The sequence below is a fragment of the Salmo salar genome, chromosome 24, assembly GCF_965601325.2.
Source record: "Salmo salar chromosome 24, fSalSal1, whole genome shotgun sequence".
NCBI classification, from domain to species: Eukaryota; Metazoa; Chordata; class Actinopteri; order Salmoniformes; family Salmonidae; genus Salmo; species Salmo salar.
The window spans coordinates 41,944,641-41,958,968 of NC_138314.1; the positions used below are offsets into that span (position 1 = coordinate 41,944,641).

Sequence of the window (14,328 nt, forward strand, 5' to 3'; positions counted from 1 at the left end):
TTCTGCCAGCAGCCCTGTATTAAAGCATTAACTACACACAACTGAGTTCTTTCACTTACGTAAATATTGGCACTAATCAGGAATTCCCTGCCGAGTTAATTTCCAGGCTATCCCCAAAAATGTTTAAGAAATAAACTTGTTTTGGCATCGTTTAAAACCTGGTGTCCGGATGCCGTTTAAAGCGTGCAGTGACTTCAATCTTTAACAGCCATTTATTCTGACAGCAGTCAGTGGGAGGTGACTTCTACCTTTAACAGCCATTTATTCTGACAGCAGTCACTTCATTTGCATTCACATTTGAATATTCAAATTGTATCCCAAATCAAGCTTTTTGGTTTATTTGTTTTGTGAAAAGCAACAATAGACGTTACGTTGGTTAAGTGCAGTTTAATGACCCGTCGCTGAGAGCTTTATTTGACTCTACTTTGTTCCTTAGGTGACTTCTTGGCTTATTTTGGTTTAGTCTGTAACCTTCTGTAACCCTCTGTAACCCCCTGTAACCCTCTGTAACCTCCTGTAACCCCCTGTAACCCTCTGTAACCTCCTGTAACCTTCTGTAACCCTCTGTAAGCTTCTGTAACCTCCTGTAACCCCCTGTAACCCTCTGTAAGCTTCTGTAACCTCCTGTAACCCTCTGTAACCCTCTGTAACCCTCTGTAACCTCCTGTAACCCTCTGTAACCTTCTGTAACCCTCTGTAAGCTTCTGTAACCTCCTGTAACCCCCTGTAACCCTCTGTAAGCTTCTGTAACCCCCTGTAACCCCCTGTAACCTCCGGTAACCCCCTGTAACCCTCTGTAAGCTTCTGTAACCCTCTGTAACCCTCTGTAACCTCCTGTAACCCCCTGTAACCCTCTGTAAGCTTCTGTAACCCCCTGTAAACCCCTGTAACCCTCTGTAACCCCCTGTAACCCTCTGTAACCTCCTGTAACCCCCTGTAACCCTCTGTAACCTCCTGTAACCCCCTGTAAGCCTCTGTAAGCTTCTGTAACCCCCTGTAACCCCCTGTAACCCTCTGTAACCCTCTGTAACCCTCTGTAACCCCCTGTAACCCTCTGTAAGCTTCTGTAACCCCCTGTAACCCCCTGTAACCCTCTGTAACCCTCTGAAGCCTCCTATAACCCTCTGTAACCTTCTGTAACTCTCTGTAACCCTCTGTAACCTCCTGTAACCCTCCGTAACCTTCTGTAACCCTCTGTAAGCTCTGTAACCTTCTGTAACCTTCTGTAACTCTCTGTAAGCTTATGTAACCCCCTGTAACCCCCTGTAACCCTCTGTAACCCTCTGTAAACCTCTGTAAGCCTCTGTAAACCTCTGTAACCCTCTGTAAGCCTCTGTAAGCCTCTGTAACCCTCTGTAAGCCTCTGTACGCCTCTGTACACCTCTGTGAGCCTCTGTAAGCCTCTGTACGCCTCTGTAAGCCTCTGTAAGCCTCTGTTCGCCTCTGTAAACCTCTGTAAGCCTCTGTAAGTCTATGTAAGCCTCTGTAACCCTCTGTAACCCTCTGTAAACCTCTGTAACCCTCTGTAAGCCCCTGTAAGCCTCTGTAACCCCCTGTACGCCTCTGTAAGCCTCTGTAAACCTCTGTAAGCCTCTGTAACCCTCTGTAAGCCTCTGTAACCCTCTGTAAGCCTCTGTAACCCTCTGTAACCCTATTTAAGCCTCTGTAACCCTTTGTAACCATTTTAACACAGTGTATCACATTAAATCAGATTGTATGGACAGGGCTGACCTGATCCTAGATCAGCACTCCTACTCTGAGATGCTTTATAAATACAATTCCAAACCTGCATATTCAATTCAAATAAAGGTCCTCTTGATGGATTGTCTTAGCCAAACTCCTTCATCCCCCTTCCTCCATCCATCCCCCTTCCTCCCTCCCTCCCTCACTCCCTCCCTCCCTCACTCCCTTCCTCCATCCATCCATCCATCCATCCATCCATCCATCCATCCATTCACCCTCTCCCTCCCGCCTTAGCCAAGACACTCACTATCTTGTGGTTATATCAGCGCTCTGATGTAGCTGATAAATAATTCAGCTGTGTGTCTGTGTGTGGGCCTTTCAGTGTGTGTGTGTGTGTGTGTGTGTGTGTGTGTGTGTGTGTGTGTGTGTGTGTGTGTGTGTGTGTGTGTGTGTGTGGTGTGTGTGTGTGTGTGTGTGTGTGTGTGTGTGTGTGTGTGTGTGTGGTAAGCTCTCTAAGTTTCCCTTTGTCCTCTCTCTCAACCTGGTGTCAAGAGATCTGAGCTAAGTGCATCTGATGGAGCTCAAAGGCCGCTGGGAAGGCCTGGGTCACACTGTTAGGGACAGGGGCAGGGTCTCTCTCCCTTCCTTTCTCAGGGCAGGCCTGGGTCACACTGTTAGGGACAGGGGCAGGGTCTCTCTCCCTTTCTCAGGGCAGGCCTGGGTCACACTGTTAGGGACAGGGGCAGGGTCTCTCTCCCTTTCTCAGGGCTGGCCTGGGTCACACTGTTAGGGACAGGGGCATGGTCTCTCCCTTCCTTTCTCAGGGCAGGCCTGGGTCAAACTGTTAGAGACAGGGGCAGGGTCTCTCTCCCTTCCTTTCTCAGGGCAGGCCTGGGTCACACTGTTAGAGACAGGGGCAGGGTCTCTCTCCCTTCCTTTCTCAGGGCAGGCCTGGGTCAAACTGTTAGGGACAGGGGTGGGGTCTCTCTCCCTTCCTTTCTCAGGGCAGGCCTGGGTCACACTGTTAGGGACAGGGGTGGGGTCTCTCTCCCTTCCTTTCTCAGGGCTGGCCTGGGTCACACTGTTAGGGACAGGGGTGGGGTCTCTCTCCCTTCCTTTCTCAGGGCAGGCCTGGGTCACACTGTTAGGGACAGGGGTGGGGTCTCGCTCCCTTCCTTTCTCAGGGCAGTCCTTGGGCGGTGTCCCAAATGGCACCCTATTCCCTACATAGTGCACTACTTTTGACCAGGTCCCACATGGCCATATGGTTCTGGTCAAAAGTAGTGCACTATGTAGGGAATAGAGTGCCATTTGGGGAAGAAGCCTGTATTCAGTGCTGTCTCTCTCAGTGTGTGTGCCACTCTAAGCACAAGTGACCGTGCTTGGCAGCGCCAAGATCCCCGCGGGCCAGCCCAGAAAAACACAGCAGCCACAGGCCTGGGGCTGTGTCCAATAAGCCAATAAGCCAATCGAAGACTGTGGGCCGGTGGTAAAGGGTTGCCAAGGCAGCGAGTGGTGAAGGCCCCACAGGGACCCCTCAGACACCCCAACCGTTCTGTTTGTTGGTTGGAACTCTGACACAAACCCCACTACTCCCACATCTACTCTTCTCCTGCCCTCGCACAGTACCAGTTTGTTTGTTTGTCCAATCTTCTTGTTTGACATGTTGTTTTACCCAGACCCAACTGGTTGTTCGTGTGTGCCACAGCAAAGGCAAACGAGAGGGCCTGGGGGGAAACCAGTCTGTGTGTTTGTTTGTTTGTGGTGCAAAGGTTGCTTCACCCTTTCTGGGAGCTGCCGGTTCGGTGTAGTGGAACCAGAGCTAATCCAGCCTTCTCGCTGTCAGACTCCTGAGTGGGACTGTTTATTTGTATTGTCTGACGATCTGGAATCGATTAGAGCAAGTCAACTCCCTTTACTGGGTCCCCAGTTAATTAAATGCCAATTGGATTAGTCTGAAGGCCTGAATGCCACCCTCAGCATTTGCTCACCACACACAAACAGACTCATGGAACATGCTAATGACTGACCTTTTCACTCCTTCTCCCCCTGTTCCTTCTCTTCATCCTCTTCCTCCTCATCCTCCTAGTCCCACATTCATTCTCCTCTTCATTGTCACCTTCCTCCTCCTCCCTGTTCCTTATTCTGTTCTTCATCCTCTTCCTTATACCCCATTCCTTCTCCTCTTCGTCGTTCTCATCCTCCTCCTCCCCATTCCTTCTCCTCTTCATCGTCATCTTCCTCCTCCCCTCTTCCTTCTCCTCTTCACTATCCTCTTCCTCCTCCTCCATTCCTTCTCCTCTTCGCCGTCATCTTCCTCCTCCTCCCCCATTCCTTCTCTTCTACATCCCCATGTTCCTTCTCATTTTCCTTCTCCTCCTCATCTTCTTCTAAGCTAGTGTTGTTTAGGGGAATAGGGTTAGGGTTGAGTTATCTCTAAGTTAGTGTTGTGTAAGGGAATAGGGTTAGGGTTGAGTTATCTCTAAGTTAGTGTTGTTTAAGGGAATAGGGTTAGGGTTGAGTTATCTCTAATTTAGTGTTGTGTAAGGGAATAGGGTTAGGGTTGAAATATCTCAAAGTTAGTGTTGTGTAAGGGAATAGGGTTAGGGTTGAGTTATCTCTAAGTTAGTGTTGTGTAAGGGAATAGGGTTAGGGTTGAGTTATCTCTAAGTTAATGTTGTTTAAGGGAATAGGGTTAGGGTTGAGTTATCTCTAAGTTAGTGTTGTTTAAGGGAATAGGGTTAGGGTTGAGTTATCTCTAAGTTAGTGTTGTGTAAGGGAATAGGGTTAGGGTTGAGTTATCTCTAAGTTAGTGTTTTTTAGGGGAATAGGGTTAGAGTTGAGTTCTCTCTAAGTTAGTGTTTTTTAGGGGAATAGGGTTAGGGTTGAGTTATCTCTAAGTTAGTGTTGTTTAAGGGAATAGGGTTAGGGTTGAGTTATCTCTAAGTTAGTGTTGTGTAAGGTAATAGGGTTAGGGTTGAGTTATCTCTAAGTTAGTGTTGTTTAAGGGAATAGGGTTAGGGTTGAGTTATCTCTAAGTTAGTGTTGTTTAAGGGAATAGGGTTAGGGTTGAGTTATCTCTAAGCTAGTGTTGTTTAGGGGAATAGGGTTAGGGTTGAGTTATCTCTAAGCTAGTGTTGTTTAGGGCAATAGGGTTAGGGTTGAGTTATCTCTAAGTTAGTGTTGTGTAAGGTAATAGGGTTAGGGTTGAGTTATCTCTAAGTTAGTGTTGTGTAAGGGAATAGGGTTAGGGTTGAGTTCTCTAAGTTAGTGTTGTTTAAGGGAATAGGGTTAGGGTTGAGTTATCTCTAAGTTAGTGTTGTGTAAGGTAATAGGGTTAGGGTTGAGTTCTCTAAGTTAGTGTTGTGTAAGGGAATAGGGTTAGGGTTGAGTTCTCTAAGTTAGTGTTGTTTAAGGGAATAGGGTTAGGGTTGAGTTATCTCTAAGTTAGTGTTGTGTAAGGTAATAGGGTTAGGGTTGAGTTCTCTAAGTTAGTGTTGTGTAAGGGAATAGGGTTAGGGTTGAGTTCTCTAAGTTAGTGTTGTGTAAGGGAATAGGGTTAGGGTTGAAATATCTCAAAGTTAGTGTTGTGTAAGGTAATAGGGTTAGGGTTGAGTTCTCTAAGTTAGTGTTGTGTAAGGGAATAGGGTTAGGGTTGAGTTCTCTAAGTTAGTGTTGTTTAAGGGAATAGGGTTAGGGTTGAGTTATCTCTAAGTTAGTGTTGTGTAAGGTAATAGGGTTAGGGTTGAGTTATCTCTAAGCTAGTGTTGTTTAGGGGAATAGGGTTAGGGTTGAGTTATCTTTAGTTAAGCAGCTTTACCTTTTATTTTCTTCCAAATTAGATGATTTAATTACAAGTTTTCTACAAGCTTATTGGTTGACACTGTTCTCCGGCATATTGTGCTGTCGTCTGCATTTAACACCAGGATATGTTGTAAACATATAGAACCTGATGTCTTCTGTTCATTCATAATGCTAATTAAACACACAAACACACAAACACATTCTGTTTTCAGCTACAATTCATTACACAATAACATTTGCGGTAAACTTATATAACGAACGGAGGGAGGCAGCAGCTGGGATGTTGTAGGGGGCACTGGAAGAGAAGCCTAGCAGGGCTGGAGAAAACAGCTGTTCCCATCTGCAAACCTGGTTATTATTTTTTTTAATCTCACAAACAGTGCAGCTTCGTTTTTAGGGCAGAATTAGTCCCGTACCTACGGAGATATTTGGTATTTTTGGTATTTTATTAGAATCCCCATTAGCTGTTGCAAAAGCAGCAGCTACTCTTCCTGGGGTCCACACAAAACATGAAACGTAATACAGAATGACATAACACAGAACATCATTAGACATGAAGACTAGGTACAGTTAGATGAAGACTAGGTAGAGTCTGCTTTCTTATACCCTCAGCTAGGGACACCATTTTTCTGCTACAAACATTCGATTGAAGAAGTGAAAGCGTCTGTCTGTCTGTTGTCTCAGTTTTTTCCCCCTTCATTTGATTGGTCCTCCACAACAACCTCCACAACAACGTTTGAAGGCTCAGGACAAGCGGGCCCTAATCACAGGCGACTTGCTGCGACGACGGCAGGCAGTGTGATTCCTCGGCTAGCAAACAGATTGAGAGAGTTTGTTTCAGGATGAAACCGAGCTGAGGATGGTGGGGTGTTGATCGTCGAACAAATCTGAGACAGCCTGCTGTCCAGCCACATTGTCTGCTGTCCAAACTTCATGATGACTTGTTTAGGGAAAAAGTGTTTGTGTTGTCGTCTTCATCATACATTTCTTTCCCAGATGGGTAGAGATGGGTTGTTATTAGTGTTTTACTTTCCCAGATGGGTAGAGATGGATTGTTGTTGGTATTTTACTTTCCCAGATGGGTAGAGATGGGTTGTTGTTGGTGTTTGACTTGGCTTGGTGTAGTGAGGCATGTGTCCCTCGATCTCATTATCTGTAAGACTATATGTTTATTAGGTATCTAGTAATATCTAGTAGTATTTATTACTGTCTAAGGGTATCTATTAGTATCTTGTAGTATTTAGTACTGTATAGGAGTATCTAGGAGTATTTAGTAGTATCTAGGAGTGTCTGGTAGTATTTAGTACTGTCTAGAAGTATCTAGGAGTATCTAGGACAATCTAGGGCTATCTTGTAGTATCTAGGACTATCTAACAGTTTCTAGTGGTATCTAGGACTATCTAGTAGTATCTAGGACTATCTAATAGTTTCTAGTGGTATCTAGGACTATCTAGTTGTATCTAAGACTATCTAATAGTTTCTAGTAGTTTCTAGGACTATCTAGTAGTATCTAGGACTATCTAATAGTTTCTAGTAGTATCTAGGACTATCTAGTAGTATCTAGGACTATCTAATAGTTTCTAGTAGTTTCTAGGACTATCTAGTAGTATCTAGGACTATCTAATAGTTTCTAGTAGTATCTAGGAGTGTCTAGGACTATCTAGTAGTATCTAGGACTATCTAATAGTTTCTAGTAGTTTCTAGGACTATCTAGTAGTATCTAGGACTATCTAATAGTTTCTAGTAGTATCTAGGACTATCTAGTAGTATCTAGGACTATCTAATAGTTTCTAGTAGTATCTAGGAGTATCTAGGACTATCTAGTAGTATCTAGGACTATCTAGTAGTATCTAGGACTATCTAGTAGTATCTAGGACTACCTAATACTTTCTAGTAATATCTAGGACTATCTTATAATTTTTAGTAGTATCTAGGACTATCTAATAATTTCTAGTAGTATCTAGGACTATTTAGTAGTATCTAGGACTATCTAGGACTATCTAGTAGTATCTAGGACTATCTTGCAGTATCTAGGAGTATCTAGGAGTATCTAGTAGTATCTAGTAGTATCTAGGACTATCTAGTAGTATCTAGGACTATCTAGTAGTATCTAGGACTATATAGTAGTATCTAGCACTATGTAATAATTTCTAGTAGTATCTAGGACTATCTAGTAGTATCTAGGACTATCTAGTAGTATCTAGGAGTATCTAGTAGTATCTAGTAGTATCTAGGACTATCTAGTAGTATCTAGGACTATCTAGTAGTATCTAGGACTATCTAATAATTTCTAGTAGTATCTAGGACTATCTACTAGTATCTAGGACTATCTTATAATTTCTCGTAGTATCTAGGAGTGTCTAGGACTATCTAGTAGTATCTAGGACTATCTAATCATTTCTAGTAGTATCTAGGACTATCTAGTAGTATCTAGGACTATCTAGTAGTATCTAGGACTATCTTATAATTTCTAGTAGTATCTAGGACTATCTAGTAGTATCTAGGACTATCTAGTAGTATCTAGGACTATCTTATAATTTCTAGTAGTATCTAGGACTACCTAGTAGTATCTAGTAGTATCTAGTAGTATCTAGGACTATCTAGTAGTATCTAGGACTATCTAGTAGTATCTAGGAGTATCTAGTAGTATCTAGTAGTATCTAGGACTATCTAGTAGTATCTAGGACTATCTAGTAGTATCTAGGACTATCTAATAATTTCTAGTAGTATCTAGGACTATCTAGTAGTATCTAGGACTATCTTATAATTTCTCGTAGTATCTAGGAGTGTCTAGGACTATCTAGTAGTATCTAGGACTATCTAATAATTTCTAGTAGTATCTAGGACTATCTAGTAGTATCTAGGACTATCTAGTAGTATCTAGGACTATCTTATCATTTCTAGTAGTATCTAGGACTATCTAGTAGTATCTAGGACTATCTAGTAGTATCTAGGACTATCTTATAATTTCTAGTAGTATCTAGGACTACCTAGTAGTATCTAGTAGTATCTAGTAGTATCTAGGACTATCTAGTAGTATCTAGGACTATCTAGTAGTATCTAGGAGTGTCTTATAATTTCTAGTAGTATCTAGGAGTGTGGTGTTGGTGGTGTGTGTGTGTGTGTGTGTGTGTGTGTGTGTGTGTGTGTGTGTGTGTGTGTGTGTGTGTGTGTGTGTGTGTGTGTGTGTGTGTGTGTGTGTGTGTGTGTAGGGAAGGGAGGGTAGGAGGAAAAATGTAAGGAGCTGAATGTGGGGGGTGGGAAGTGGTTGAATAAGGAGAGGAATGTCACTCTCCTGAGTGTAGAGAGGAATGAAGGTAAGAAGAGTAGGAGGGTACTGGGAAGCAGAGGGGGAGGAGGAGGAGGGGGGATGTAGCCTAGCCTACAATGAGGAGGCAGTGATAGAGAGGATCTCTCTCCTTCTCGGCTCTCCGTAGTATAAATCTGACTCATTCGATTACACGGCTCCTCTAGAGGGCTTCAAGGTAACGCAACGGCCCCAGACTTATCGCTCCTGCAAGCCGCGCTGCCCGTCCGAGTGGGGGCGATTTACTGCCCGCCGCGCCATGCACACTGCCCCGGCCCGTAAGTCACGGCATCACGGCGTCACTCTGTCCTTGTGCCCGCTACACTGATGAACAGGCCCCGCCAGGGCCTCAACGCCAGGCCCCCAGACCTCAGATGGCTTCCTAGCGTCCCCTAAGTGCCCTACCCCTCTCTCCCCACCCCACCTCTCTCCCCAACCCCCCTCTCTGGTTAAACAGGCATTATTCTCGCTTGGCCTGACCAGCTAGTGTTAGACTATTGGGCAACATTTTCATAGTGCAAAAGCAAATCAATGGTGCAAAGTGCAACAATTACCATAAACCTCATTATAATCTAGCCGTGGGATTTAATTTGAAACTTTTCTTCAACAATGTGCGCTATAAAGAGGCAACTATGTATTGTCCAGTTTACTACAGTTTTAGTGTTTACTACTCTAGTTAATAAGTAGTTATCTTCTTTTAACACACATTGTCGAAGAAAAATGTCAAATTCAATCACACAACGAGATTATAATGAGGTTTACAGTATTTTTGCACATTACACAATTATTTTGCGCTGTGAAAATGTCACACTTCAATTAAGTCTGGCCCGGGACTAAACAGAGATCAGCCTGTAGACACTGTGGAACAAAACAGAGATCAGCCTGTAGATACTGTGGGACTAAACAGAGATCAGCCTGTAGATACTGTGATACTAAACAGAGATCAGCCTGTAGATACTGTGGGACTAAACATAGATCAGCCTGTAGATACTGTGATACTAAACAGAGATCAGCCTGGAGATACTGTGGGACTAAACAGAGATCAGCCTGTAGATACTGTGATACTAAACATAGATCAGCCTATAGATACTGTGGGACTAAACATAGATCAGCCTGTAGATACTGTGATACTAAACAGAGATCAGCCTGGAGATACTGTGGGACTAAACAGAGATCAGCCTGTAGATACTGTGGGACTAAACATAGATCAGCCTGTAGATACTGTGGGACTAAACATAGATCAGCCTGTAGATACTGTGATACTAAACAGAGATCAGCCTATAGATACTGTGGTACTAAACAGAGATCAGCCTGTAGATACTGTGGGACTAAACAGAGATCAGCCTGTAGATACTGTGGTACTAAACATAGATCAGCCTGTAGATACTGTGATACTAAACAGAGATCAGCCTGTAGATACTGTGGGACTAAACATAGATCAGCCTGTAGATACTGTGGTACTAAACATAGATCAGCCTGTAGATACTGTGATACTAAACATAGATCAGCCTGTAGATACTATGATACTAAACATAGATCAGCCTGTAGATACTGTGGGACTAAACAGAGATCAGCCTGTAGATACTGTGGTACTAAACATAGATCAGCCTGTAGATACTGCGGGACTAAACAGAGATCAGCCTGTAGATACTGCGGGACTAAACAGAGATCAGCCTGTAGATACTGTGACACTAAACAGAGATCAGCCTGTAGATACTGTGATACTAAACCGAGATCAGCCTGTAGATACTGTGGTACTAAACATAGATCAGCCTGTCGATACTGTGATACTAAACAGAGATCAGCCTGTAGATACTGTGATACTAAACAGAGATCAGCCTGTAGATACTGTGGGACTAAACAGAGATCAGCCTGTAGATACTATTATACTAAACATAGATCAGCCTATAGATACTGTGGGACTAAACAGAGATCAGCCTGTAGATACTGTGGTACTAAACATAGATCAGCCTGTAGATACTGTGGGACTAAACAGAGATCAGCCTGTAGATACTGTGGGACTAAACAGAGATCAGCCTGTAGATACTGTGGTACTAAACATAGATCAGCCTGTAGATACTGTGACACTAAACAGAGATCAGCCTGTAGATACTGTGGTACTAAACATAGATCAGCCTATAGAAACTTTGGGCATGTTGACTGTCTTTAATGTCTGGGCTGTCAGGAGCTGCCTGGTGCCTGTGTTGACAGACCTCTGGACTCCTGGAGTGTCCCCTCCCTCGGCTCCCGTCATGTCTGGGTTTGGTGTGTGATGGACTGGACCTCGTCTCACTGCTGTGTCAGTCAATCATACACACACACACACACACACACACACACACACACACACACACACACACACACACACACACACACACACACACACACACACACACACACACACACACACACACACACACACACACACACACACACACACACACAAACTGTCTGTCAGTCCCTGATAATAGTCCCTGATAATAGTAACACATAATAACCTCAGTGTTCTATTTAAACTGGGCTTTATTCTGTGAATAGGGGAGCATGTCTGCACTCAGTCAGGACAGTAATTGGGAGCATGTCTGCACTCAGTCAGGACAGTAGGGGAGCATGTCTGCACTCAGTCAGGACAGTAGGGGAGCATGTCTGCACTCAGTCAGGACAGTAGGGGAGCATGTCTGCACTCAGACAGGACAGTAGGGGAGCATGTCTGCACTCAGTCAGGACAGTAGGGGAGCATGTCTGCACTCAGTTGGGACAGTAGGGGAGCATGTCTGCACTCAGTCAGGACAGTAGGGGAGCATGTCTGCACTCAGTCAGGACAGTAGGGGAGCATGTCTGCACTCAGTCAGGACAGTAGGGGAGCATGTCTGCACTCAGACAGGACAGTAGGGGAGCATGTCTGCACTCAGTCAGGACAGTAGGGGAGCATGTCTGCACTCAGTCAGGACAGTAGGGGAGCATGTCTGCACTCAGTCAGGACAGTAGGGGAGCATGTCTGCACTCAGTTGGGACAGTAGGGGAGCATGTCTGCACTCAGTCAGGACAGTAGGGGAGCATGTCTGCACTCAGTCAGGACAGTAGGGGAGCATTTCTGCACTCAGTCAGGACAGTAATTGGGAGCATGTCTGCACTCAGTCAGGACAGTAGGGGAGCATGTCTGCACTCAGTCAGGACAGTAGGGGAGCATGTCTGCACTCAGTCAGGACAGTAGGGGAGCATGTCTGCACTCAGTCAGGACAGTAGGGGAGCATGTCTGCACTCAGTCAGGACAGTAGGGGAGCATGTCTGCACTCAGTCAGGACAGTAGGGCAGCATGTCTGCACTCAGTCAGGACAGTAGGGCAGCATGTCTGCACTCAGTCAGGACAGTAGGGCAGCATGTCTGCACTCAGTCAGGACAGTAGGGGAGCATGTCTGCACTCAGTCAGGACAGTAGGGGAGCATGTCTGCACTCAGTCAGGACAGTAGGGGAGCATGTCTGCACTCAGTTGGGACAGTAATTGGGAGCGAGGTGAAGAGTGTTCTGTCGTTTCAGTAATGAGGCATGTACTGTTTGGCGTAATACATTACATCTCCATGTAGCCTATGATCAATAACAGAGAGTTGATTTTACCGATTCACACACTGTAGTTGTGAAAACATACACATCCACCCCTATACATACAGTGTACGTTGTTTTATCTTGTGGGTGACTACTTGATTGACTATCTGGGTTTTATTAGCAACCTTGTCATGAAAAGATGTTGGAAAAGTCCAATGCTTTCCAGAATATAGCCAGACTGGATTACATTTTTATTACCCCTCTCCCCAGTTCAGTTCTAGTACATAATTTACAGTTTATAGATTTATTTTGTTGCTTTCAGTGTCATTTTTTTTTTACAGACTATCTTTTACTGTAAGGTCCTTCAAAGTAAATTGTTATAAAGGGACATGAGAAGTAGAATAAAATAGGTGAAACAGCACTCAAAAAGGAGAGACATGGGGGATTGGTTTTACTTAACAATGGTCTTAAATTATGAAAGAATGGTTTTGGGACTGTGTTTGCTTTTTTTATGTCCCACAGCCACTGGGAACAATTTTGTCCTTAAAATAAAGTATTTTCCAAACTGTTTGGAGGAGTTCTGAAGGAAAAGTGCATTTTCGAGTCGAGCGCGGGATCTCCCAAGCCCAAAGGACCCTTCTTGTTCTCGACAAACAGCAAGAAAAGTGTGACACATTTGCAACAGCAGTCTCTGGCAAGACACAAGAAAAGAGAGAGACAAATGAAGGGGTTGTGGGTTTCTTTTGAGAGGAAGTTTCTTATTTTTTCCGTCGATGCTCTTGCCAAGGTCATTGGCACCTTCTAATAACTTGCTCGTTTAATAAACTCCCAGAGTATCTTGTCAAGGTGATGAATAGCGGAGTCAGCCGAAGCAGTATTAAAGGAAACTTGGGAGGGGGAGAAGGAGGGGAGAGGGCGGGATTCTGGGCACATCAATAAACACTAACACAGAGAAAAACACTTAGATACAGTACGGGAGGAAGGAGACATCCTTCACCCCGACACACTAATACATGTCCTGCACACGGAGCGCAGCAGACAGACAGACAGACAGACAGACAGACAGACAGACAGACAGACAGACAGACAGACAGACAGACAGACAGACAGACAGACAGACAGACAGACAGACAGACAGACAGACAGACAGACAGACAGACACATTCTCCATGGAGGATCACATTACATACCAATCAGAGATATGAAATGTTCTCAAATTATCTTTGCTATGCATAAGGGTTTGAATGATGTCAACACGATTGCAAGCTGTCACAAAAGCTGTTGGCAAATGACTGCCATTGATTTTTTTTTAAAGAAGCGTGCTAACGAATGCACGTGTGTGTGTATGTGTGTACGTGTCTGTCTCCAGAGCCTGTCTACTGTGCTGTATTATGGGCCTTAACCATGTTCATGCTTCCCATCTCCAGAGCCCTGTTCAGACAAGGAGTCAACTTTGTGTCAGTGAAGCCCAGCAACGTGGCTTCCGCCTGGGAGATCAAACAGGAAACGCTACCCGGAAGTCCCTCTTTATCCGTGTTCTGCCAGAGGAAGGCCAGCTCTACAGGGGAAAGGTAGGAGCCTTTTCAAAACACTATGATAAAATTACCTGACAATATAATACTGTTATTTACTCCTAATGTTAGAACTAATTACGTTATCCCTGCTGTCTTATCAACTGATTACTGGACAGACCTACTGGACACACAGGCATTTAGTCTTGATCACTAGATGTTATGTTTGCAGATTGCCCACTCAGGCTCCCGAGTGGTGCAGCGGTCTAAGGCACTGCATCTCAGTGCTAGAGGCATCACTACAGACACTGGTTTGATTCCAGGCTGTATCACAATCAGCCGTGTTTGGGAGTCCCATAGGGCAGCGCACAATTGGCCCAGCGTTGTCCAGGTTAGGGTTTGCCCGGGGTAGGCCGTCATTGTAAATAAGAATTGGTTCTTAACTGACTTGCTTAGTTAAATAAAGGTTAAATTAAAAAA

At 44.4% G+C, this 14,328-nt stretch overlaps 1 protein-coding gene across 1 annotated transcript in view; it reads left to right on the plus strand.

Moving 5' to 3' along the window:
- Window positions 1–14,328, plus strand: part of LOC106585906 (transmembrane protein 132C) — a 481,307-nt gene that overhangs the window by 242,182 nt on the left and 224,797 nt on the right. The window contains exon 3 of the mRNA XM_045707191.2: window positions 13,765–13,908. Coding sequence (XP_045563147.1) covers window positions 13,765–13,908 — 144 coding nt within the window. The remainder of the gene's footprint in view (window positions 1–13,764; window positions 13,909–14,328) is intronic.